At 36.1% G+C, this 25647-nt stretch overlaps 4 protein-coding genes across 8 annotated transcripts in view; 3 read left to right on the forward strand and 1 right to left on the reverse strand.

Moving 5' to 3' along the window:
* The first annotated feature begins 4 nt into the window (after window positions 1-4).
* On the forward strand, window positions 5-1257 carry LOC129576042 (abasic site processing protein HMCES). The gene is made up of 2 exons (XM_055460451.1): window positions 5-153; window positions 231-1257. Exons 1-2 carry the CDS (start codon window positions 134-136, stop codon window positions 1177-1179), a joined length of 969 nt encoding a protein of 322 aa, XP_055316426.1. The 5' UTR covers window positions 5-133; the 3' UTR covers window positions 1180-1257.
* Window positions 1258-1687: 430 nt separating this feature from the next.
* Window positions 1688-10294, forward strand: LOC129576032 (E3 ubiquitin-protein ligase Kcmf1). 2 transcript variants are annotated; one of them, XM_055460428.1, is made up of 7 exons: window positions 1688-3549; window positions 7160-7584; window positions 7732-7995; window positions 8096-8387; window positions 8535-8661; window positions 8764-9014; window positions 9085-10294. In XM_055460428.1, exons 1-7 carry the CDS (start codon window positions 3534-3536, stop codon window positions 9216-9218), a joined length of 1509 nt encoding a protein of 502 aa, XP_055316403.1. In that variant the 5' UTR covers window positions 1688-3533; the 3' UTR covers window positions 9219-10294. The 2 variants fall into 2 exon arrangements, with proteins under 2 accessions (XP_055316403.1, XP_055316412.1); XM_055460437.1 differs by having other exon boundaries at window positions 1712-3549; window positions 8096-8345.
* On the reverse strand, window positions 10286-12123 carry LOC129576044 (BLOC-1-related complex subunit 6). 2 transcript variants are annotated; one of them, XR_008688855.1, is made up of 6 exons: window positions 11696-12123; window positions 11537-11638; window positions 11263-11465; window positions 11034-11194; window positions 10711-10952; window positions 10347-10625 (listed from the first exon to the last, which is right to left on the reverse strand). XR_008688855.1 is itself a non-coding variant. In XM_055460466.1 (5 exons), the coding sequence occupies exons 1-5, from the start codon at window positions 11964-11966 to the stop codon at window positions 10907-10909; spliced, it is 783 nt and encodes a 260-aa protein (XP_055316441.1). In that variant the 5' UTR covers window positions 11967-12123; the 3' UTR covers window positions 10286-10906. The 2 variants fall into 2 exon arrangements, 1 of the variants encoding a protein (XP_055316441.1); XM_055460466.1 differs by having other exon boundaries at window positions 10286-10952.
* A 386-nt stretch (window positions 12124-12509) lies between these two features.
* Window positions 12510-25647, forward strand: part of LOC129575984 (tight junction protein ZO-1) — a 41532-nt gene continuing 28394 nt past the window's right edge. For 2 of the 3 annotated variants that reach the window (XM_055460280.1, XM_055460377.1), the window contains exons 1-2: window positions 12510-13736; window positions 20067-20118. In XM_055460280.1, coding sequence (XP_055316255.1) covers window positions 13277-13736; window positions 20067-20118 — 512 coding nt within the window. In that variant the 5' untranslated portion in view covers window positions 12510-13276. Of the gene's footprint in view, window positions 13737-20066; window positions 20119-24239; window positions 25580-25647 lie in introns of those variants that run through there. The other variant, XM_055460291.1, reaches the window with a different exon arrangement.

A 25647-nucleotide genomic window follows, 5' to 3' on the forward strand; every position in this document is an offset into this window, starting at 1 on the left:
GGAAAAATTCATTTGACATTTAGTTTTGCGCAAAACAAATCAAAGACAAATCGCACACACAAACAACGCAATTACTGTACGAACGACTTCAGATTCGAATTCAAATCTTGGCAAAATCTTACGTTAAAAAATTATGTGCGGACGTAGTTGCTTGTACGTTGAAAGAATTATAGTTCATTGCATTTTATCGAATTGCCATTGGAATTTTTTTGTTTTTTCTTTGTTTTTAGAACACTTGAACCGGACGAAATACGCAAGGCAACGGCATACAAATCACCAACAAAGTCAGAAGATAAGCCTGCCAAATGGAAACAGCCAGAATGGCGAAACGAATACAATTGCGATCGAGAGTATAAACCATCACACAATATTGCACCAACCGATATTTCACCAGTTCTAATATCGGCAGCCCATTTCGAATCGGACGAAGATGATGTGTGTCAGAACTTCCCTGAGCTGCAAGGTGTTGAGAGTGACAAGAAAGAGGAGCCAATTGACAGTTTGGATCAAGTTCTTGTGCCGATGCTGTGGGGAATGATACCATTTTGGCACAATCCATCGTTGGATTATCGCAAACACGGTTTGACCACAAACAACTGTCGATTGGAATCGATGCTCGAATCAAAACTGTACAGACATGCTTTTAACAAAGGCCAGCGATGTGTGATACTTTGCGAGGGTTTCTATGAATGGCAAACAACCGATCCAAATGCGACGAAACCATCACAACGGGCCGCTTACTATATTTATATGCCACAGCCTGAAGGTGTTCAAATTGAAGTGGAAGAAACGTGGCGAGAGTCGATGGAAAATATGAAACTCCTGAAAATGGCCGGATTGTTTGATATTTGGATCAACGCTCAAGGCGAACAGCTCTACAGCTACACAGTCATCACATTCGAATCAGATGACACTCTCGGATGGTTGCATCACAGATCACCAGCCATTCTGGATTCCGATGAAGCCGTCGCTGATTGGATTGATTTCAAACGAGTTACCGATACAAAGTATCTGATCAGTCTACTGAAACCAGCCAAAAATTTGCAATGGCATCGGGTGTCAAACATTGTTAACAATGCACGCAATAAATCCGACCAGTGCAACAAGAGAATTGAAAACGTGGAAAAAGACCACACTCCAAAAAGTCCATTGATGAAGTCGTGGCTGATAAGAAAGTAGAATAAGACGAAAGCAAGATAAATAAAGATGATATTTTAATATTGATTCATAATCATTTTTATATTATGAAAAATTCAATTTTTGTTTCAATTTTTTCAATTTTTGGGAAAAAATTTTAAGGGAGACCTGCTAAAGATTCTCTGAGTAATCATAGTATTAATTTTCAGATTCTCAAAAAGTTATGGCTTTGACTTTTTTCGATTAATTTTACAATAAACAATAATCCATTCATTAGAAAAAATTGCACCACTCATAGAAAAAGACTTTACAAACGTCGTAAATCATTTTTATTCCACTAAACAAAATCACTGTTAACTGAGATATCATGTCGTATAGTGAACGTAATTTTAGTTCCGCATATAAATCCATTTTTATGTGAAAAATATTCTAAAATAAATCGTTTTCCTTCAGTTCGTTCATCAATCATTTATATGTGCCGCCATATATGCTCATAAAGCACGAGCGGCGAATTGGCATCGGGTACACGAAAAATGTGACGTCATATTTCAGGTTGGAACTGAACATTCGTTCAACATATATTGCGTGCATATGTTGATGTTGAATTGCATGTCTGTGTTGAAAGGCGACAAGAGAGTAGTAGCAAAAGTAGAAGAAAAAAAATATATCATAAGCATTTGTGCACCTCGTAGCTTTGCGAACAAAAGAAGTACAAAAAAAGAGAGAAGGAAGAAAAATATTTTTACGCGCTACTTAAATATTTAATACAATAAAAAAATCCAAGCAATTTGCGTTTAGTTTATTTTGTGTGCTTTTTTTTCTCCGTTTTGTGTTTTTAACAATGGTCTATTGCCTGCAGCAGACAAATCACCAAATTGGTTCCGAATAAATAGAAACATCGAATGGGCAATAGTACACACACGTCGAAAGCGACGAAAAAAACACCTTCCAATTGACAAGAGAGGCAACAATAGGGAAAAAATTCCATTCGATTTCGGTCAAATCGAAGAAAATAGTTCACGTGAGAGATATTCGTCGTCGGCTAGTAATAAAATAATGGTGCAAAACAAAGTTACATGACACAAACACACAATTCATCGATTAAAAATCAAGATAGACGAAAACAAAAAAAAAAAAAACAATTTCCAACTAGAAAAGTGACAGAAAAAATTGCTGCAATAAATTTACTTGAAATTTTGAATAAAAAAAGATGTGGAAGAAACGGCGATTTGTGAAAAAGCAATAGGAAATATAGGAAACGAGGAATGCCAAAAAAAACAGAGACATAAATTTTATTGATGTGAAAAACCAGCATAAGTGTACTGTCATTTCACTGTGGCTCACTGGTGAGCAAAAGGGACAAAACGACCTAGCGAATTGAATTGAAACACGAAAGCAAAACGAAAAAAAGCAACAACACAACAATAAAAACCATATTCATTGTGACTGATTTATATCAAATACTAGCGTGGACGATCAATGAATAATTTCGATTTTACTTAAGTAACGAAAAAAGAATTGACCATTTATCGCCATCAGACGAATTCATCGCATGGTATTGCACCTTAATTACGATAAAACAACAACACCAACAACCGAATCGAAATTGTTTGCATTCTTGTTACTTTGGTTCCTTCGATGTTATTGAATCATTCTTGTGAAATAGCCGCTACTTGTCAATGCTTGCTCACATGCAATCAAAAAAAGTATTGAAAGCAAACAACAACAACAAAAAATCACACCAAACACATTGAGCACCACCAAATCGTATGAAAAAATAATGAGAGAAAATCGTTTGAATAGAACACATCAAGTATAAAAATAGTCAAACTGCTCAAAAGCCATTGCAGCAACAACAACAACAACAACGTGAAAAAAAAAGAAACGAATACGCATATGAACGTTGGCCAAGAGTGAGTGAAGAAACGAGAACGCGAATCAACGTAGAAAAATAAAGTCGAATTGAATCAGTGAGGTGTCTCTGTGTGTATGTGCGCGAATGTGTGCAAATTTGTTGGAATCGTTTGTTATTTTTGTTGTTAATTCAATGAGAACCGAAAGCACAAACGCCACATTTTGCCCAATAGATTGATATTTTTACCAGAAAAAGAAGAAGTTTGAAGCAAAAAATATTCATTTTGTTGATTGTTTGTAGAAAGGTGAATGTTAAAATCCATTTGAGCTTGGTGAATCAACGGCGAATTTTTTAAACAAAATAACAAAAACAACAACAACAACATACTAAAGTTTGACACAATCCCTGTCTCTTTCTTCGTTCGAATCATAATTCAAAGTGCTCAAAACCAGCCCGTGGAGGAAATACACTATATAAACACAATACAAAGAAAGGCACAAAAAAAGAAGTGAATTTTAAGTCAGCATTGTTTCGAATTATAATGAGTCGTCATGAAGGTATGTGTGATTCTCGTTTATTTCAGCTTTTTGCTGTGGGTGTTTCAAACATCACGGACTCTTTCTCCTTCTTATTTTTTTCTTTTCGTCTTTTTGAAAGAATGATTTTGTGCATTTGCAAAGAACGGAGCATGACATGACTAAAGCTGAACTGTATGTCGTCGCTATTCTTTTCTCTGTTTTGGTTTCCGAAAGCGTTTTTTCATCGTATCGCGGCATGAAGAGGTGATCAACGCGTGACATAATGATGTACTGGCATTCACGTTACAAATCACACGTCAAACATAATGAATGCTTTAATCACTGTAATAATGTAATTGACAATAATTCGTAATTGAAATTTGAACGGTCGCTTCCAATTAAAGTCTGATAGTATATTGATTTAGAATCACCTCTTGTTCTACCTGTCGCAACGCGATAAAATGAAAAATGCTCACTAAAACACTTTTATAAGCTTGAACTTGTGTTCGCTGCAAACACATTTTTTTTAAAAGACAATGATTGATTTTTCAACGTTCATTCGAGTTATCGATTTCCATTGTTATATTTAGTTCAAGCAAACATTAATGTTGAACGTTAACAGCCATTACAATGTTGTGACCGAAACATTTCAACATTTTCTGGACATTTTTTGCTGTAAAAAACGAAGAAGAAGATATTTGTAGTAGCTCGTTAGTCACGGTATTTACGAATTTGAATGCATATCATTCAGGGTTTTTCCATTCTAAATTTTTCATTTCTACGAGGTTTCGAACTGTATTGAGCTACTGACAATTGTAAAATGAAACATGATTATACATCCTCGTCGAAAAACATCCTTCTTATTATTCTATTGTCGACAAGCAGCACCTTTCTATAGTTCGTTTTATTTTTGTCTACTATGATTTCCTGTGTACATTTGTGTCGATACAAATATTCATTGTACATTAATATTACGAACCGTCAAAATGTACACATGAATTGCATATATCGTCTCGTGGATGCTATATTTTCACCGAGTAGCGACTGAGTGTCGAAATTGTGAAATTAATTTGGCACACATTTTTTGTGAACACAACCAAGGGCAGCGAATTTTTGAATACGTCTCAAATTATCGAATTAAACGTGTACAATTTTTCTGAGATGAAATATTAAAAATACAAATTTTTTTTCAAGACGTCATTCCTCGTTCAATGTTCATGTTCGAATGTTTTTTTCTCCCGAATTTCATATGTTAAACGACAAATAGTGTTCATATATTATGGCCACTAGAAAATTATGATGAAACGGCTTACGATTGTTAACGGGAATTGGAATATCGAGTAGAACGGTTCAACGAAAGGCATATAAATTAATTAAATTGCCGCATTACAGTGTTGGAACGGTTGCGGCAACTGCAAAGTTAAAGATTTCCCTACTGCACATCGCATTCGTTTTTCAGCACTTAAGATCAATCTGCGGATTGTACTATGTGTTGGCATGTTATTTTTGGCACCGATTCACTGGAAAATCTCTATATTTTTTACCAACCCAATTCCAACAAATCGGTGTATATCAAAAATAACGAAAACGTTAACGACCGATATAATTTGGACCGTATTCACACGAACACAAACAGCACAAAAAAAAATTACACATTTACATTTGAAAAAAAAAATGTACGAAAATTTCCGATGTCCGAGAAAACGGTGCTATACACCACATCTATTTTTATCGCTTTGTTTTCAAACTTTGAATCAGATTCGCAGTCATACAGCGAAAATGGCGAAGCAAAGATATGACAAATAAAAGGGAATCTGCGAAAAAACGCAATGCTTTTATTTACTCTTGTTTTATTTTTCTTCGCAACCAAGAAAAAAATCGTCCAAATTTCACTGATATGATACATTTGATTGTTGCAAGACGCTAAATCTGTGCAGCGCATACGATTCGCTGTGTAGCTCAAATAAATTGATATCAGTTGGAATATGTAGAAAAAAAAAAACTGTCGATGCGGTCAGCTGTTCTATTGTGGTCGCACTCGAACACTTGAATTAAATAACTAACCACTACATGAACATGCACATGCACATAATCTGAATCATACACTACTTTTGTCGTGAAATTAAAATTGTTATCGAAAACACAAAAACATACTTGTAAAGCGACCGCAACATCGTTTTGAATAAATAAAGTTGTTTCAAGTCTGTTGAAATGGAATAAATAACTTTTCACGAATATTTAATCATAATTTATCCAATACGCCTCGTTCACCGACTTAAAAGTTGAATCGTTAGCAAAAAAAATATCGTCGAATTTTATCGAATTTATGGCCAATAAATAAATCGGATTGTTCCTTCCTTCCTTTTTTGAACAATTTTTTTTTATCTCTCGGCAAAGTACTTTTGCTAATGTTTCTTTTGAATAACAAAGAATTGTTTCGAAAAATATTGGAAACATGTAGTACCTGTTATTATTATTACTCGAAATGATCCGATTTAAATGACATTCGAGTGTCTTTGACGTTTCTTTTATTGTATAAGCGAAACAAGTAGACACATTTCATGTACACATGCCATCACAAACAAGGACGCCACTAACGAATCGCCTCTCCCCACCACCACCTCCTCCTTCTCCGCCGCCCATCGCAATGAGCAACAGCATTAACTTTTCTCTTTCGATCTCGTTTCATTTTCATTCGCTAATTTAATTTGTGCAAGTATTAAGCGAAAAAAAAGTTTGTCGTTGCGACAGACAGCACACAGTTAGTAAGAATATCGATCAAAATAAAGCAGTATGCAATTTGCAGAGTTTGTACATGGTGGAAACGATTTTTACAGTTACACATTTCCAATTCATTTTTTTTTCCTCGTGGTCGATGCGATTAGACTGGAGCATAAATCATCCTTCAATTCATTTCATAATTACGTTAATGCATCCGGCAATTTATGGTATTGTTCATTGGAAATTTGTTGAGACAACAGTTCTGTTCGTGGTTTGGGAGTTGGTTAAATTCAAACGATTGTGATTTGTGGTGGAAAAGTTTATGAAATAATTACTTCATTCGAAATTGTTATCCTGTTCTATAGCATGACAAAATTAGGATGCGAATCGATTTTTACCTCAAAGTGAATGAACTGATTATTTTTTTCATCTCCAGCTCTCTTGGCATTTATATCCATTTACCGGGATAATTGTTTCGAGTGTCTTATGTGTTACAAGTGAAGTGTTGAAGTTGAGCCGTGTCTATAACTGCTCCATCTATTACAGTCCTTTTTTTAAACGGCTTGTAAATATTCCATTCAAGTCGTTGTATTTTATATAATCAGTTTGCAGAAAGTATTCAGTTCATGATTCATCAATTCGTTGTTTATCTGGGGGGGAAGTTACTGTGATTATACTAAAAAACTGAGTCAACGCAATATATTTTATAGAGAGTATTATAGCTAGCACAACGTGAGTGCCACATGACAAATTAGCGGTTGACAAACAAAATTAGTAGAATCGCATAAATCCGAATGCGTCGTTCTTCGCACAAGCATTCTCTTTGTTTCAGAACACAAAAAACGGTGGAGAAAAAAAATTAATCTAAATACAAATCTCGAAATTAAAATTTAATTTTTCATTTTCTCCATTGTCGTTTCTTTTGTAGGTGTTAGCTGTGATGCTTGTCTAAAGGGTAATTTTCGGGGTCGACGCTACAAATGTCTGATTTGCTATGATTATGATTTGTGCGCCGCATGCTATGAAGAAGGTGCGACCAGCACAAGCCATTCGGTTGAGCATCCGATGCAATGTATTTTAACGCGTGCCGATTTCGAAATCTATTATGGCGGTGAACCATCGAATAGCGAACAGCCGCAAAGCTTTACGTGTCCTTATTGCAAGAAAATGGGATTTAGTGATACAGGTTTATACGATCATGTGAGCGCCGAGCATACGGACACCGGTTTAGAGGTGGTGTGCCCAGTTTGTGCTGCAGTCCCCGGTGGTGATCCGAATCTAGTCACAGACGATTTTAGTGGTCATCTGACGCTTGAACATCGGACTGGGCCACGAGATTTAATCTCATTTCTGATATCCTTTTTCCAAAGACCAAAAAAAAAAACATTTCCTTTATTTAGTCGTAAAAAAGGCTTTCATTTATTCCTTTTCAGATTTTTTTTTCTTTTAAAAATAATTTTGCATACACATAAAAATGATTTTCCTTAACCGTATATATACGATGAGCCATCTGCGATTCGTCATGGAGGTGTTCGTCGTATGCCACATTCAGGTCGTGCATTGGGTGGTCCCCGGCCACGTCGTTCAAACATGCATTTAAGTTCGTCGAGCGGTTTGTCTGCCCTGTCACCATCAGGCCGAGAGTCGGTTGATCCAATTGCCGAGCTGCTATCACAGTTGAGCGGTGTTCGTCGTGGCAATCCACCACCATCCCAATTACAGCAACTTCAAATGCAAATTCAATTGGAACGACAACAAGTATCGGTGAGTGTATGACCCAACGAGTCAATTAGCAAATTAAATTGTCTGTTTCGAAACGAAAAACAATGGATTCGAAATTAATTAAATTGAATTTTTGTTGCAGGCTGCGCGTCAACAACTGGAGAGATTGCCACGTCGGCCACAGCCCGTGTCTTCGTCATCCGCATCAAATGCGCTGAACAGTGGCTCAGCGGGCGCTTCAAACGGAATTGGTTCGACAAATCATTCGTCGAGCAATAATAACAATTCTGGTCGTGATATTACAATAACATCAAATCCCCTATTATTAGCAGCTGCTGCCGCGGCCGCATCATCTTCAAATTCAAACTTAGGATCGGGTTCAAATGCAAATGGTATGATTGGATTTGGATCGAATATTAACACAAACATTTTGGGTATGGCGACATTTCTTTCTGTTTGATTTCAAAACCTCATTCAATATGCTACTAAATTTCCATTTAACAAAATTGTTCGATTTGTGAATTAAAGAAAACGAACACAGATTCCTAAATAATTTATTCATTTTATTACATATTGAATAGGTTCCGCTATGCAGAGCAATACATCCAATCAATCGAATCCAAGCAATCGATTCCTGTTGACTCGGTTCACACAACCAACCTTAGATGAATCCGATTTGGCTCAGCTCGAACGTAGCCGTGCAGAAAGGTACGTGTATTTCGAATTAAATTTTCAATGCACTCCGAACGGTAGCATTGCCCATTAATAATAAATGGAAATGACTGACATTTCATTTTGGCATTTGTATAGATCACAGTTCGTTCAATCATTGTTGCTGTCGACGTTATCGCTATCCGATGAGAATGATGAACAAAACAACACACTGGACGATGTTGCTTTCCATCCAGAGCAAATATGCGACGACCCGGCAAACACGGTGTCACTTGATTCAGTTACATCGAACGCACCAACCGCACGCGCTAGTGAGTATGAAGAGGCGAAAAAGAAGCAAGAATCAGCATCACATAGTGATTTAGATTCGCTTCCGCCACATTTGTCAGGTGAGAACCGCCAAACGCTATGCTAAAAAAATCAGTATTCTTATTGTTGATGTTGTTTTTTTGTTTCCAGCTCCACAAGCACAGCAACGTAGTAGCTCGAAGCCGAAAACTGGTTCCAGTAAATCGAATCAATCGTCAGCAAATCCACAATCGACAAAACCGGCACGGGAAAAAGTCGTTTCATTGCCTAGCGACACAAGGTAGTTTGCGCGTGTCCAATCTCACACCATCCTCCTCCCAAATAATAACAAAATACATATAGCAAAATGGATTGAACCACAAATATACGTTTTAATGAAATTGTTTGCAACGCAAACTCACACACACACACATACACAAACCGCTTACAATTGATGATAACCTTAAATGTGAAAACAACAACGGAATACTATGTGAGCGAAACATGGAAAATGAATGTGGATTAAAAGAGATTTAGTTGCATCGAAATTTGAAATTTAAAAATTGAATCGAAAAATAACACAGTATAAATATTATCCTATTCGCGTGAAACACCAGGCCGAGTTAATTCCTGCTGTCATGCATATATGAATTTCTATTTTCTTCAATAAAAATTACGACAGAAAAACAAAACAAGAGAGAGAGAGAGAGAGACAGAGTAAAGAGATTCAACTGTTCAGTCCGAACGATATTGAAATCAGAGGAGAAAGTTGCATGAATTTGTTTTTTTCTTTTGATTGTAAAAAATTCAATCAGTTGAAAGATTGTACTTTTTTTTTGTTTTAAATGTTATTTCATGAAGATGGAAATTTGTGATGTGTGTGCCTATGCATTCGGGCTAAGACTAACGTATACTTGACCTGCATAAAATGATTCGTTTTTACTCGATATCGAAAGATGTCTTTGATCAGAATTTGATGAAATCAGCAGATCAATCACAAATGTTTCATACACACACAATTTAATTTAAACTCTCACATTTTAATGCGTATTTCTTTTTTTAGAACATAATTTTTCTTTCAATTATGATATATGCATACTCTTTTTATTATTATAAATTAAACATATTAACAAAATAGCCACAAATTTAGTTTGTTATTGTATTCCAAAGCCAAAATCTTCAACGTATGAAAGAAATTGCAAATTTATTTAAAAACATTGAAAGAAAGAAAAAAAACACAAAAACAACATAATGTAAAATTTAGTTTATTTTCTAAAAAAAAAAAATCGTAGAATTTCACGAGCAAACAATGATGTATGAGCTGTAAATTATTCTTAATAATAATCCGAAATAAAAACCTCAAAAAATGAATCTATGAAAATCATATGCTGTTTTATTTATTAACACGATGGTGGAGATGGATGCAATTATTCCCTGAAGTATTGGTCTTTCTTATGTGAACAGATGATGATGGGTTGAATATAATGATTTGAAATAGCCCAATTATTCAAAGGTAAACAGTGAACAGATTTTGGTTGGTTTATATAAAATGTTGTCTTGTTATAATACAATTTCTTCTGAATGATATTTTGTGCTATATAATTCAGATAACTCCTTATTATTCTATCTATATTGAATGACTGTAATAACCGTTGCAACTTGCAATTTGGAGTGACGTAGAGAAGCATATTTGGTGAAACGTATCCAAGAAGCTAAAAAGAAGATGGATATAATTCTGGCCCAAAATTTCTGGGTTCAAGTGTCATGTATTTATTCTTCATATGATTTACTGATTACTTTATTTGAGTATGAGTTTTTCATTCAGTCAATGTTCAAAAGTTTGGCAATGGTTTGATTTCAATCTCATTTTCCGCTTTGGTCCTTTGCCGACTGTGCTTCAGAAATTCCGAATCAAAATTGCTTCGAGCGTACATGCCACATCCAATGCCAATGATACAAAATGATGGAACAATGAAAAATGTTTACTGCATGTTCACGCTACACTATCTAATACGTCCACTAGGCGTTTGATATCTCGTCTGTAAATGCATACAAAAGCACGTATTATTGACAAACCTCATTGAAATATACATTTTTGATTGTAAATATTTTCAACTAACATTCTTGCGGCCAAAGCTTCTGTGCTTTTCATTTTGTTCGATAGTTCTTCAGTCTTTGCCATCACGGTGTACATAGTTTTGATATTAGCATCCATATGATCGGTTAATTTGTTCACGGCATTTTTGTATGTATCCACATTATCCGCAGTAATTGAGGAGATCTGTCATAAAGCAGAAAAAACGATGAGTTTTGAGATTGAATGTTGAATGTGTTATGTTATTTGCTCACCGAATGTAACAAATTCCCGAGATTTTCGGTAATTCCATCGAGATTTGCTGCCAGATATTGAGCCTCAATTTCAATGTCATTCAGTGCATTTGCGTCAATTTGTGGAAATGCAGAAAAGAATTGACGCTGAATTTGTTCGGTAGCTGTTTCCTGCGGTAGCATAGTGTTTCTTGACATATGTTTACTTGTATTGGCTACGGCACCTATTCAAAATGTAAGAATAGTTTAGTTCTAAGGGAGGTTTCGAATTAAATTAGGCTTCCAAATTAGTTACCGTCTTTGGGACTAGCTGCTTTGATCGCACACTCGATTTTATCGGCAACAAAATGCGTCATATTACCGTCATCCACTCGAAGCGACCCATGAGGAAATGATGCTGAAACACGAACAGAATATGAATAAATCGTTGATGTTTCAATCAATAAATACTTACATTGATTGGAATGATGACGATTCAAAGAGGATGGTCTTCGCCTCGGAATGACAATCGGAGCAGCATTTGATTCAACGGGCAAATCATTTGTCTCTACGATTGGCGAGTTCAAAATTTCACTGTACGATTCCGTCATTGATGCTCTTGCTAAAAATGCTTCGTTGTTTTTCGCACGCAAACTGTCATCTTTATCGTCGTCAGCATTTGCATTTCCAGGTCTTGTATCATCCATTGCTGTGGCCTTGCCCAGCAAATTAGATTCCGTTGACATTGCTTTCACTTGATATATTAATTGTTGTTTTGTCTAGGCTGTGTGATAAGTGATGGAAAAAATGTTGTAAACATTTGCGATGTGTCACTTCGAGTGACGTTTTTCACAGCCGATTGACAAATGGTTTTTCTGAACTGAACTAGATGTCGACACTGACAATGAACCTTTATTTGAATGTTCTAAGAAGCAAACAAAATGAATGAGAACCGAAGCAAATTTGGGCATTTGTATGTTAAAAACATAGAAATACAATTCAAACTGATTTACTGGTGACATTTATTCTAATCGTCATCTAATGGGCGTCGAGATACATGGCTAAATGGATAATTTTTCACACCATTCTGAGCTGCCATAGTGTTGAAAACCAAACAGTTGCCCATTCTATCAAATTTCAATTTCAATTCTATCTATATAGATTTCGATACCGCATATGGAAATTGGCTGTAGAGAACGGCCGAAATGCACACCCCCGTCGAACATGTGCTGTGACTGCTAGCAGATTGTTACTGTACGTACATCAGGGAGAACGGTTGTGTGGAGTTTGAGTGCAATTGCTTTATTTGGTTAATCAATAACGCATTGATGCATTCTATTTGTATATGTTTGTGTTGCGGCACCCTTTTCTCTTGTGCCGCTTACAATTTTTCTGAATTGCGTTCAGTTTCACAACAATCGAATGATATTTTCTTTAGGCGATAGTTGGAAACGGTTTTTTTTTCTATAAAAAACTACTTTCGATCGTCGTTCTCTTTGTCGTTTTCGTTCGCTATGTTTTTTTTTCATTCTTTCAGTTCTCGGCATCGTACATCGTACACACAGTCCGTCACCTGGTAGTATGAGGTTGTGTGTGTGAAAGGAAATCAAACACCGCTTTGTTTGGTGAAATTATTATTTATTCTTCCTTCTACTCTCGTTCGGTCGCTTCGTGTTGAGTACTGTGACTACCACTACATACAGCACACGGCCATTCACAGCGACATACACGCACACATGCACATGGATCGGTTTTTTAGATACTGACATTAAACCAAATTAAAAATTCAAACGCACATGCATGCATGCCTGTGTGTGTGTGAGTGTTTTTGGATTTGTTATTGCTTATGCTAGCTACAGCAACAGCAACAGCAACAGCAACAACGATAGCATAAACGAAAGAGTCGATTGATGTTTGTGATCTAGTAGAGAGACGAAGAAAAAGAGGAGAAACGCGTTGCCGCTGTCTGTGCAACAAAAACACAGTACATAGAGAGAAAAAAACATCGTACAAAGCCAACAAATTATTTGGTTTGGTTGCTTTAGTTTACCGTGCAATGGCAAGCGAAGGAGACGAGGTTCGGGCATTGTTGATGCGCCATCGAAAACAAATTATACGTGATGTAAATGAATCGGATTTGTTAACGGTTCTAGCCCAAAAAGGAGTAATCAGTGCAACAAATCAGAAGCAATTGACTGAAATTCAATCGGAAAAATACAATAAATTCATCGGTTTGAACAACGGATCGACAACGACGACGACGACGACGACGACGCCGATTATCAAAAATTTGACGGATACAGCAAACGGTTTTACTACGTCGAATGGTAGTGTCAGTGAAACAATCAAAAGTAACATCGACAACAATGAAAACGAATTGGATGCGAAAAAGTGTACATTTTTGATTGATGTGATCGCACGAAATGGTTTCGAAAAGTTCAAAGAGTTTTGTTATGCCATCGAACGCGAATGCCCAAAATTGATTGAGGATTTAATTGCTGATCGACTGAGTGGAGGTAAGTGATGTTTTTGTTTACCAAGCTTCTGATCTTGGATACACAGACCATACATATAAATCAAACGAAATGAGTGCTATTGAAGCCCGAGTGACATGGATTTAGATTGCAACGTGACTCACGAATGAATATTTCATTGAAGGTGTGCTTTGTACTATGTTCAGTACATGCGTACCTATTTTTCATTCCGTTTAATCCAGTTTTACACAAGAGAGAATAGTAAATCAGTGGTGTTTTTCGTATCGTATGTATTTTTTTGTGATCGTTGTAATATCTAAGTTAGTCGGTTAAATAAGCGCCTCCAGACTAGCGCTTAGATATGTTAATAATATGGCAAGACATGGAAAATTGCTTTTGATTTCAATTATAGTTAATAAGAATTCAAACGGAGCAAGCCCAAGCCAAGTGTATACACACAGTTAAACTACACATTTTGAGATTATGTCAGTCACTTCTGTGGTATCAAATGAACCAAATAAACTGGATGTTGGATAATTGTGTGGTCTGTTTTACAAAACAGCTTAAGCCGACTGTTTTGATGTTTACTACCAACTACCGCCTTACAAAAGGTTACAGCTCTTGAGATGGAGATTTCTTTTTCGTCAATGGAAAATTTTCCACTCTAATCCAGCAGTTTTTTTTTTGGTATTGCGTTAATGTCTCAATTTCATGTCGATTTTACTAGAGAAAACTGAACATTAAACTAGAGAAAATTATGGAATTTGTAAAATATTCCGGGGTTTGAGTGACTGTTGAAAAGTGTGCATACATTAAAATAGCACAGGAAAAAAAGAAATGCAGAGAAATTCCCAAATATTCCATGGGCGACGTCAAGCCGTTTTTCACTCATCGAGTGCCAGACAAGTACATATAAACAACTACAGCCTATAGAACAACGCATTAGACTGCAGTCATGGTTCTCTTCAGATTATATATTAATTCAAGGGATTCATATTTAAGGCTCGGAATTTTCAGTCTGCGGCTGTGTCTGCATACGAAACGCAACGATTTTACGTACGCGTAGATTACTACACTTGAAATAGTGTTCTGTATGTCCCGTCAAAAGACACATTCCAAAAGTCGAAATATGACTTGTTTGCCTCCAATATCACATCGGCATTCGGTTACGTATATATATATATGTATACCCATCAATCTATTGCACTGTGTGTATGCTTCGGTATTTCCTGAACATACACACATCTAAATATAATTCTGGCATTTAATCTATTGTTTTGGATTTTATTTCAGTGCAACCAAACACAGAAACGACGAAGTAAAAAAAAATACCTATTAAACCGATATGAATCAAATAACACCAACTCTCAAATTCTATGTGTGGCAATGCGTTTCGGTTGATTCTTTAAATTTCTACCTGAGCATAGATAAATTGAATTATTGTCTGGATCCCTTGGTTGTCTAGTACGAACGTGTTTTCTTTTTGATATTTCTTCTTGTTTTCGAAGTCGTTGAGCCCAACAGATTTGAATAGAGAAGAAAGTGACGTAAGATTCAGACAATTCTGAAATAGACCATTCTTCTTCTCGTTGAACATGGTTGGTAGCCCCTAGGAGGAGGATAGTTTTCTTTGAATTAATTTAAATGCGAAATGTTTGAAGCGATGAAAAAGGAACGCGAGAGCACGTTGCGGTCAAATACAAAGCAGCCTTGAAACTATACGCATGATCAATGTCATAAAAAATACAGAAAACGCTCCGTTTTTGTTTTCGAGGAGTCGGTGCCTTTGCATTGTTCTCTTTCTCTGCACCAAATTATCACCAAAACGGAAATAACTAACTTCTTTTCTTTTCTCTTATCCCTTCTTCTCCTTGTTGTGCTCACAACAAAACTTTTGGAACGAGTACTTTTTTTTATGTCGGACGATGTGAATAGATAAAAAAATCCATGTTGTATTCGAATCGTGGTAATTTGTTTTCTTTCTCAATTCGGTTTAATTTTTTTCGGGATTAACTTCTTTTGACACAAAGAGCTGTGATGGATATTGATTGGATCTGACTTGACTGACGCTTCACTCGAAAATAACGGAGATCCAGAAAATCCAAACCCTTTTGAATGTATATCGGTTATCAGGTTCGATTTAATTTTCATCAAAAACTGAGAATAAGCCATTCAATCCATTGTGACTTTTTACTTTTGAATTGGTATTCGTCAATTTTCAATGGGAATCTGGCTTCGAAGTTTAGAAAAATAATCTTTATGACTACTTTACGATCAAAAGTTTTGTTCCAATCCACAAATGCAGTCAAAGATACAATCAAAAAAATTCAGCTGTAGAATTCCAAATTGGAACTCTCAATTAAACCGATATACCAATATTTTACGTAGTCGAAATTTTCAACTAAGAAATTGTGTTCAATGTCAGAACAAATAAAGTTCTTGGTCAGTTTTTCTTAACCAGACAAGTAATTACATAATTTCCATTAAAAAACATTGCGCTAAAAAGGAACAACTCAACCTCTAATATGGTGTATATTAATGAGTCATGTACGCCATGGTAATGTTCAATTTAGAACGTCCATTTACTCGCTCTTTGAGATGAATTGCCCATACTTCGTTGTCGACTTCTTCTTCTCTTTCAGTTTTATTTTTATTTCTCACAAAGCAAGAAATCACGCACCAGCAAAACCACACGAAGAAGAACGAGGGGAAAAAAACAAAGAAGAACACATTTAATCGCGCAACAACGTTGTACATGTTAAATGTGTTCATGGATGGTTCAAATTACGTAGTACGCGAGAGTGAGAAAACGAGAAGAAACAATGGGAAAATGAAACGAATTGTTGTTGACCGAGTGATGATGCGAGAGCATAGCTAGAGAAACGCTGTGTAAAACTTGATCAAACTAACCAAGATGATGGTTGGTGATGTAGGTCTAATGAATGGCCGCTTGCTCTCAAAATCAATGTTGACGCCGATAAGGAAAGGAAAAATCATGCGTTTAATTCTACTTCATTGCATTCGACATCATTTCCCACCAACAATAGACATTAATGATTCGGCAATGTATGATGGCTCTGATTGATCCTTGAGAATTTTCAACTCTTTTCGACCCACCAAATATTTCTCCTCGTTTTTTTTTTGTTCTTCATTTCGTTTTGTATTTATTCCATTCGAGTAATGTTCTTAGGCTGGCTTTTTTTACATATCCAGCTCCTTCGGTTGAATAATAATAATAATAGCCGAACAAATCAAAGCGCGTAAGCGTGATGAATTATTGTTTTGAAAGTATAAAGTATATGTGTGTATTGCTCAGAAAAATGAGATGTGTAAGGGAAAAAAAACATACACACAAAAACACACTGAAACGAAAAATCGTGGTGTTTATTTTCTCATGTCTTGCTCGCTTTGGAGTCGGTTTTCTTGAATGCTAACAAACAAAAATAATTAAGTATAACGTATAATGTTGAACAATGTAGGCTGCTTTTGATACACATTTTTTTCCTTCTCCAATGTGCTCTGTCGGCTCTCGACGATGCGAGAGCTTCTGCGTTTCATTTGAAAGTCATAAAATGTTGAGACTTCAAAATAAAAATTCAATAAATAAATCCGTTTGCCACGCCGCCTCCAAACAATCGTTCTGGAATTTATTCATGAGAAATGATACCAAGTTTCGTAATGAATTTGTTTTTAGCGAACAAATTATATAAAATTTTGATGTGGAAAATGCGCCACGTTCGGAAATGAAAAATGTGGAATTCGCGTGCGGTTTAACCAATTAATGTGCCACAAAATTCCGTAATTCATATTTGCATCGACCGCAATAGATATATGTATCCATTTGGCATGACCTATGCCAATTTGGTAACTATCGAATTGCGCGCGAGTGTGTGTGTATCTATTGAACCAAATAATTGTCGCTTTGCTCAAATTATACCGTTAAGTCGCCCGGTTTCTTTTACGCTTACTCTGAAGACAATCTGTCGTTGATTTTTTGCCAATGTGACATTTAATGATCTCATTGTGCGATTCTACGAATGGATTTTGACAAAATTTGTTTGGCGTCAGCAGATGACATACTCTCTCAGTACTTCACTGGCAATAGAACAAAAGACCGTTTTCAGTTGGCAGCAGTGAGGCTTGTGCTGTTTTTTTCTCGTCAAGTTTGAAAAGTAATTCAAGTGTTTCGATTCCTGTATACAAAGACCCATTATCCAAACTATCTCAATAGAAAAACAATCCGTTGGCAAATAAACAAAGGGAACGAAAAATACAATGCGAACAACCGCTGAAATTGCAGCTCTTGTCCACATACATCTATAGAATAAATGCATGTTATTATAGAAATGCTGTATGTGTGTGTGTGTGTCTCAAATACAAACGCGATGGTTGTGCCATTGCTATTGCATGTAGTGAAGTCGAGTTAGCAAAGTGAATCGAAATCATGTTGATTTGGTGCTGACCACTAAAACTAAATGCAATTAGACGGTTTTGGCTTTGGAAATTTGTACACAGAACCGTAAATGTGTTTCCAATATCACTTTTCTGCTTTATGGAGTTAAAACCGAAGTAAAGAGAGAGAGAGAGAGAAAACCGCTCGATCAGCCATTTCTATGAAATCAACGCGCAATCGGAGAAAGAAAAACAGTATCATTTGTAGCCGCAGCGACCTCGAAACGTTTTGCCAACGACGGCGTCGTGGATTTTCTAATGTTCGTTCGTGGTATTTATAAAATCGCTCGTCTATCCACTGCCAACCATTCCATATTATGCGCGAGGAGATTTTCTTCAGAAATTTCGCAGTTCTACTAGGAAAGTGTGTTAAGTATTCATGCAATTGTGCCTGCATTACTTGTGCTAAGTAGACAAACTGTTCAAACCATTTTCTTCTTTTTCTTATAACTTCTACCTTGTTTACTTACTTCTGTATTATTAACGTATTGTCTTCTCTTGCGATGAACGAATTAATCGGTCGTATCGTACGTAAACATACCCGAAACGGTACAAAACCGAACTTTTGTGACACAAGCATTTTCATTTATTTACTTACTACCGCATATAAACAGCAGTGCGCTGACTCTTTGCATTGTTTTCACAAAACAAGCGATTTTGATGCGATCTTTCTCATTTCCTTCGTCAATAATCCCGTGATCCATACTATACAGGCGGCGCGCGGAGCGTAAATGGAGAAAAAGTAAACAGACTCTTGCAGTCGTTTCTCTTTTTAAACACTCGCTTCTTGTAACAGATTCATAATTCCGAGTAAATGAATTTCAGTGTTCGTGCTCGCGCACCGCGGTGTTATTGCGAGCTCGGTTTAACTTTGGATATTTCATGCGCATTCGCTCTTTGTGTATATGCACATCAAATAAAAATGTTTATACACTCACTCGTCGCATATTGTACGCGCTGTGCATAAAATTTCATATGAAGACTACAGCGAGAAAGAGTTGGAACGAAAGCAAAGTTCAACGAATGTTTTCTTCTTCTTTTTCTCCCGCCATTCCATTCGATGTACACAGTTCCCAAACTCAATCATCCAATTATACCGTGCCGCTGATTTGTACACTGAACAGAGCCCCGATAAGGCCGGAATAAACAGAAAAAACTCTTAATTAAACATTGATCGCTGCAGATCTTTATCTGACTGACTCGGTCTCCGCTCACTTTTTTCATCCACGAACAACCCGAAAACAAGGCGATAATTTGTCATCGTACCAGTTGTGTGCGTGTGTTCTTAATTAGAATAAAAAAGTAATATATAAGAGCACCTTAATTTGAAAAATGAACATCTTGTCTACACTAGCCTCGTTTATCTTGTACGTGTTAACATCGAATAGATTTCAAAATTAATAATATTCACATTTGGAAATTAAATCAATAGGCTCTTTTTTCCTTTATATAAATATAAGCTGAGAAACCATAGGTCCATGAACTTGAACCCACGCTCAATTGAGTACATGTGCTTCGAATTCTGTACTGCGTCGTGATGCGTTACGTTTCATTTCATATTTCATTTTGATATTCCTTCTCCTGAGAGTGACATAAATTGCTCTTCGTACATTCCACATGGTATATACACATTCCAAAGATGCCTTTATGTCTTTTCTACGCCATTTTCTCCCCATCTTCATTCGTTAATCTCATGCTTCATGCTTCTGGTATTGTTGAATCAACCCGATAAAAATAGACATAGTTCTAATTAAACGGAAAGGTTTAATTGACACTAACAAACGAAAAATCAATGAAACTGCTGCACAGTTTCGTAAATATGCGCTGTGCGTAATTCCTGTAGCGGAAGTACTGCTCAAAATATCCAATTGAATCTATTTTAACTATTTTAATTGTTTCATTTCTGTGTTGTTTTTCCAGATGCTCAGAAAACAATGATTGACGACAAAAAGGATGGACATGTAACGGAAAGGTGAGTCGCATTCATGTTGATGCATATCAAATATTATGTTGTAACATGAATAAAAGTTTATTTATTCCGGAAACGTTTTGACTTTTGCACAATGCGCAAATGACTCCATTAATCATTAAAAAAAAAGTTGTAATTAATTGCGTTATTAAATTGCCAATCTGTTCTTGAGGGTAGCAAAAAAACATGTCTTATCTCATTAGAAAATCACTTCAGAACAAGTTTGATCTTTAGCAAAAAGAGGCTCAGAATTAAAGGCATATGTTTTTTTTCACACATTCTACTCGACACAATGCTTCAGCTTGATTCCATTAGCTGTTCATTTGAAATTCTAGTTCAACTCAGCACCGGAAGGAAATGGTTTCAAGCATATCACACACACAATATAGAATGCATCCAATTACTGCAATATTTCATAATAAGCCGAGCCCATTCATTCACTTGTGATAAAATGTGACCACTGACTGAGAACCAGAGATAGAGAGACAGGAAAAAAAACTACGTGGCAAAGCCAAGTTTTGAGGTTTATATGTTCACGGTGGCATTAAATTTTTATTTGTATGTGTGTTTGGATAAAATGGAATTTCAAATATGAATTCGATTTTTATCATATGAGACCGATTGGTTTTATTGTCTAGTTTTATTGCGTTCATCATTATGTATATAAAGACATTGAAAAACATAACCGTGTGATACCGATGAATGGAAATCCGTATATGTTGAGGATCATTGGATGGCCTGTTTCCCAAAACAAACAAAATTAAGTTTTATTGGACAAATATTAATCAAACTTAATTTGGAAAATATCGCCGATTCACATTATTTTTTATGGTAGACAATTGAACACGCAGTGTGTAACATTCGTCACGATTTACATGCTGCGTCTGATGTGAGGAGAGAGTTGAATTTAAATATGAATGAAATTATAAGTAGACATAAAGTATAAAATTATACACTGTCAACCGTGAAGCAGATAGATCAGCTATGCGTAATGAACGCAAACCGTTTTACTTTTTTTTTCAACATGGAGGAAACACATTTGAATTCCATATCGGCATGCTTTTCTCTATAAACGCTTCGCGTTCAGAAAATAGAAAAGAACATCAAAGCAAATCACATCGTCGAAATTGCGCTTTTATTTCAATTCAAAGATACATAAGTGCTTCGGGTAATTGATATTGCTCTTTCATTTGCAGTTAATCACAAAGTTTTTTTTCTAGCTCTTTCACGGAATTTAATGTGACATGAATAAAGCATTCCAAATAAATGCTGGGCAGCAACAGTAAATCTAATTAAATCAATCGTTCCATATTTGGCAAAGAAAAACGTAGCAAACTAAGACCGTGAGCACTAACGAGTCGAGTGCAGAAACGTGTTAAAATTGCTGTGGATCAAATGCATCTTCAGTGTGAAAAGAAATTGCCGAGAATACATGTGTCGCCACTATGATCTACGATTTCTTTTACGTTTGAAAACTGAAAATAAACAAGGTTGCGTTTGAATTTTCTCAATTTTGAGGAGTGCTGCGAGCAACGTGCTTGTATTTTTCTCCGAAAAGAATTCAAGTAACACCAAGCAGCTAATTAAATTACGAATTTATGCCAGTTCAGAGTTAACTAATTAACACTACTCTACTTTGATTTTCGAATTGAACGCAGCCCCTTGTCTGCATGAAATAGTAATTCATTTTCATTGCAACTTCCAATAGACGATATTTTATGCGAAAGTCAGTAAGAATGAATATTTCTCTTTAGTGTGGTAGCGCCAATTCACAAACATGTAAACAATAGACGATATTTTCCATCATCTGTCTCACCATATGATTAAATAAACACGCAAACATGGTATTTGTTTTTTTATTGCAGTTCCTATCTCAAGTTCTTGTGGCGCTTTACTCAAGTAATCATATTTTCGTCATGTCTTCAGTGAAAACTAAGCGCGATCCCATCGTATGCATGTGTTTTGCAGCAAAAAAAAAAAAGAAAAAAGAGCATAGAATTATGTACATACATCTCAAGTGAAACTATGCAGTTGTTACAAAAACAACAACATCAATATTTATGATTGTTCAACGAGCTGCATTTTAAACGGCGTCTGCGATACTGCTCGCTGTTGCTGCTCACGCAGACGGCAACAAACTAACGTAAAAAACTTTAAATTCGCAATTGGCAAAGCCAGAGTATATTGACATTTTGTTACATCGTGGCCGCCAAACAACTAAAATTAGTTCCATTAACGATACTCAACGCTAGTCGTTCTTTTCATACAGCGCTACAGCTCTTTAATTATTTCTACTTCAAATAACATCATGATCAAAGTGTGTGTGTGTGTGTGCTTGAAAAACGTTACGTGTTCTCGTTCGACAGACACATAAATAGTAGCAAACGTCCACTTCTAATTTGCTAAGACCACTTCAATGCGATGAAGTGTCATTAACTTGACTTCGATGAGAAGATCCATTTCGATTTGTCAGCATTTTTGTTGCTACACATTTCTCGGAACGATATAAACGGCGGTGATGATGGGAAAATTGCACTGTAAAATCACACGGTCCATGGAAACAATGGCTTTTTTTCTTCAACATATTATAAACTAAGCACAATTTCAAATTGAATTCTTACTTTGATAACCACATTTCAGTTGTGTTCGACAACGAAAAAATCAGGTTTAAATTTTTATGAACCAAATCTTAATATTGACAGAAGATTTCAGCTCGATATACATATCCAAATGAGCCATTGTTGAAAGAGAAGAGAAAAATAGATATAATACCCGTATAAGGGGAGTCTGCATTAGATTGTGATCTAAAATGCAACTGGTTTCGTTCAAATGCTTTCCTCATTAGATTGTCATACGGGTTTTTGATCGATTCTCTGAGTCAATTTAACCCAGATCAATAAAAATGATGCAATTAGACTAATTTCATTCAATGAGTGCTCATTTTCAACTCGAGGCATTTTTTATGGATCCAATGCAATCCAAATCAAATCATTCCGACAACTACTATGTTGGCAATGTGTTTATTCGATCTTGCTTTGAGACTATTCGAAAGTATATTATGGTGTTTATCATACTGAAGAAGCCGCTTATCCCATAATTATTACGATACTTAACTAACCACATAAAACGTATACCAAAATTAGCCACGCGAATATCAGACGCACGACATTAGACATTCACCGTTTTTTTTTCACGTTCGTATTCGAACGCACTAAGCAGATGGATTATGAAACAGATGTTGACACCTTGCAAATCACATCGCCTTAGATATATTTCATCGGTGCTTTTAAATTTTGATAGATTGGCAACAATGTAAAATGTATTCAAAACATAGCTAAAAATCAGAAGACACACACAACACTTTTTCACCGCTCTAAAGCAAATAGAAATAAAGTGAGAAAAAACCACAAACTAATTCGACGTCAACGTTTGCGTTCATTGAACGATTGCCAATTTACGAAAATGAAGAATTCCCATTAAACGAAACTATTTGCAGATGGGAATTTTCAATTTACATATGTTTGGTAAAAATTCACATGAGTGCAATGTGTGAAAAGCGAAAGTAGGCTGTTAAATCTTCTTCGTTTTTCGCTCCTTCTCGTGAAAACAAACAAATCACCGTTTAATAAATTCCATATGATTTATAAATTGCGTTCAACGTTCAGTTCTTTCATGTGAATGCCCAATGTGTCATGCGTTCAGCTGCTTTTGTTTGTTGCACGCATCGAAATGAAAACCGAAATAAATGATTGACGCAGGCGCAATTCGACCGAATACAATTGTGTTGTTTATTTCGATTCATGTGGCGAGTGTTTGTGACGGTCGTGATGACATTTACGTCGGAAAATGTGAATTGGAAAATCGCATACGACACGAATGTACGACAGAAGGAAGAAAAAACGACACAAGAAAATACAGTAAATATTTCGTTTGAAATATATATTGAATTGGGGTGATGTGATGTTTGTATCGTGTGGAAGAGTGTTGTCATAAGCCCACGTACCAACAAAAAATATGAACGAAATTTTTTTTTTGCATTTCGCATAACATTTTGCCGAGAAAATTCGTTTCTAAAAATATGTGTGTTCCTTGTTTCGACCTGATCCAAAAATCGGCTTCAGTAGCATTTGATCATTTTGCAGGAGACGTTTCAATTTGAGTCAAGTGACAATAATCGAGCAAGTCTCTGTGAGAGTGTGCCCCTTCGAGCCATGCAAACCCGAACGCGGTTGACGTGCGCGACATTTAAAAATCTCCGTCTAAGCTTCTCCGATTATAACAGCACACGAGAATGTCATAAACGATAAAATAAAAATGTACATTTTATTCTAGTGTTTTGTGCGGTGCTTTGGCCTTTCTGAATAGAAACGCTGTAATAAAACGGACGTTCCGTTTCATTCTTCAAAATTTGTAATCTTCAAGTCTAGTTTACACCGATAAGTGGATTTAAAACTAGTTTCTGGTTAATTTAGGACGAGTAAAAAAAATCATGTTCAATTTGGTTTACTTTGTCGCGCTACTAATGAGCAGCGAGAGACAAGGAAGTACGGTGTGAAAAAATAGAAGAAAAATATTTTGAAAACAATCAATCTTTTGCGGTGATCAGTTGATTAGTTTTTCCGACGGGTTGTGTCGTCATAATTTTTCTCAAAATATCTCACAGCTGCGATTTGTTCATGCAAGCTTGTGTTTCTCTCACTTGACCTTTGACACTTTTCACTTCATTCAAGTTGAATGCGATTCAGTACGTGAACCTTCTTTCATAAATAGAACAGAGTGCGCAAAGAGCGTACATGCGTGTGTGTGCGCGTGAGAGACAAAAATTAGTGGTAATGAAGTTAAATTGAATGCTATCAAAAGTGTCAAATGAAACCATAGCTTGAAGTGTAATGTCGTTAGGTCTACAGTTGTTCGGCATACTTCAGGCAGCATTCACAACAAGCTCTCGGTGCGCTTGTGAATTTTTCATCTTCTTTAGTTTGCAACGGCAAAATAGGTCAGCTCTCAAAAATTGAAGCGGTTAGTAGGACGAATTTGGCTTAAAAATGGATTATTCAAAAGTGCAACGTCGAGCTCAAAGAGCAATAAATGATCGTATGCTCGAACGATACCCAATGGCAAATAGTGATCTATTTAGCAGTGAAGAGAGTAGTGAAGATGACTTAACGGATTTGATTTATCGAAATTTACGTTTTAAATCGCCCATGGAACTGCCATTTCGAATGGACGGTGTGCCTGTTCGCCCTTCGGAAAACCGGCCACAATCCATCAGTGCTTGTACCAAATGCAATCAAATACGAACGAATCCAAGATTTCGACCATCTTCATTTAATTGCTATGGCAAATTACAAAACGAACACCGAGTTTTTGAATCGGACGATGACGATTCAAGTGAAGATGAGATCAAAGTGCGACAACGAAAATCAATATCCAATAAACGTCGACGTTCACGTCTCAAAGCGAGGTAATCAATCAAGCTTATAGGCTCAGTTCGTGTTACAATATGTCATACTCGATACGGTAGTGTCTCGT

This window comes from Sitodiplosis mosellana, unplaced genomic scaffold, assembly GCF_009176505.1.
Source record: "Sitodiplosis mosellana isolate CC-2019 unplaced genomic scaffold, AAFC_SMos_1.0 Smas_scaffold_1, whole genome shotgun sequence".
Taxonomy (NCBI): domain Eukaryota; kingdom Metazoa; phylum Arthropoda; class Insecta; order Diptera; family Cecidomyiidae; genus Sitodiplosis; species Sitodiplosis mosellana.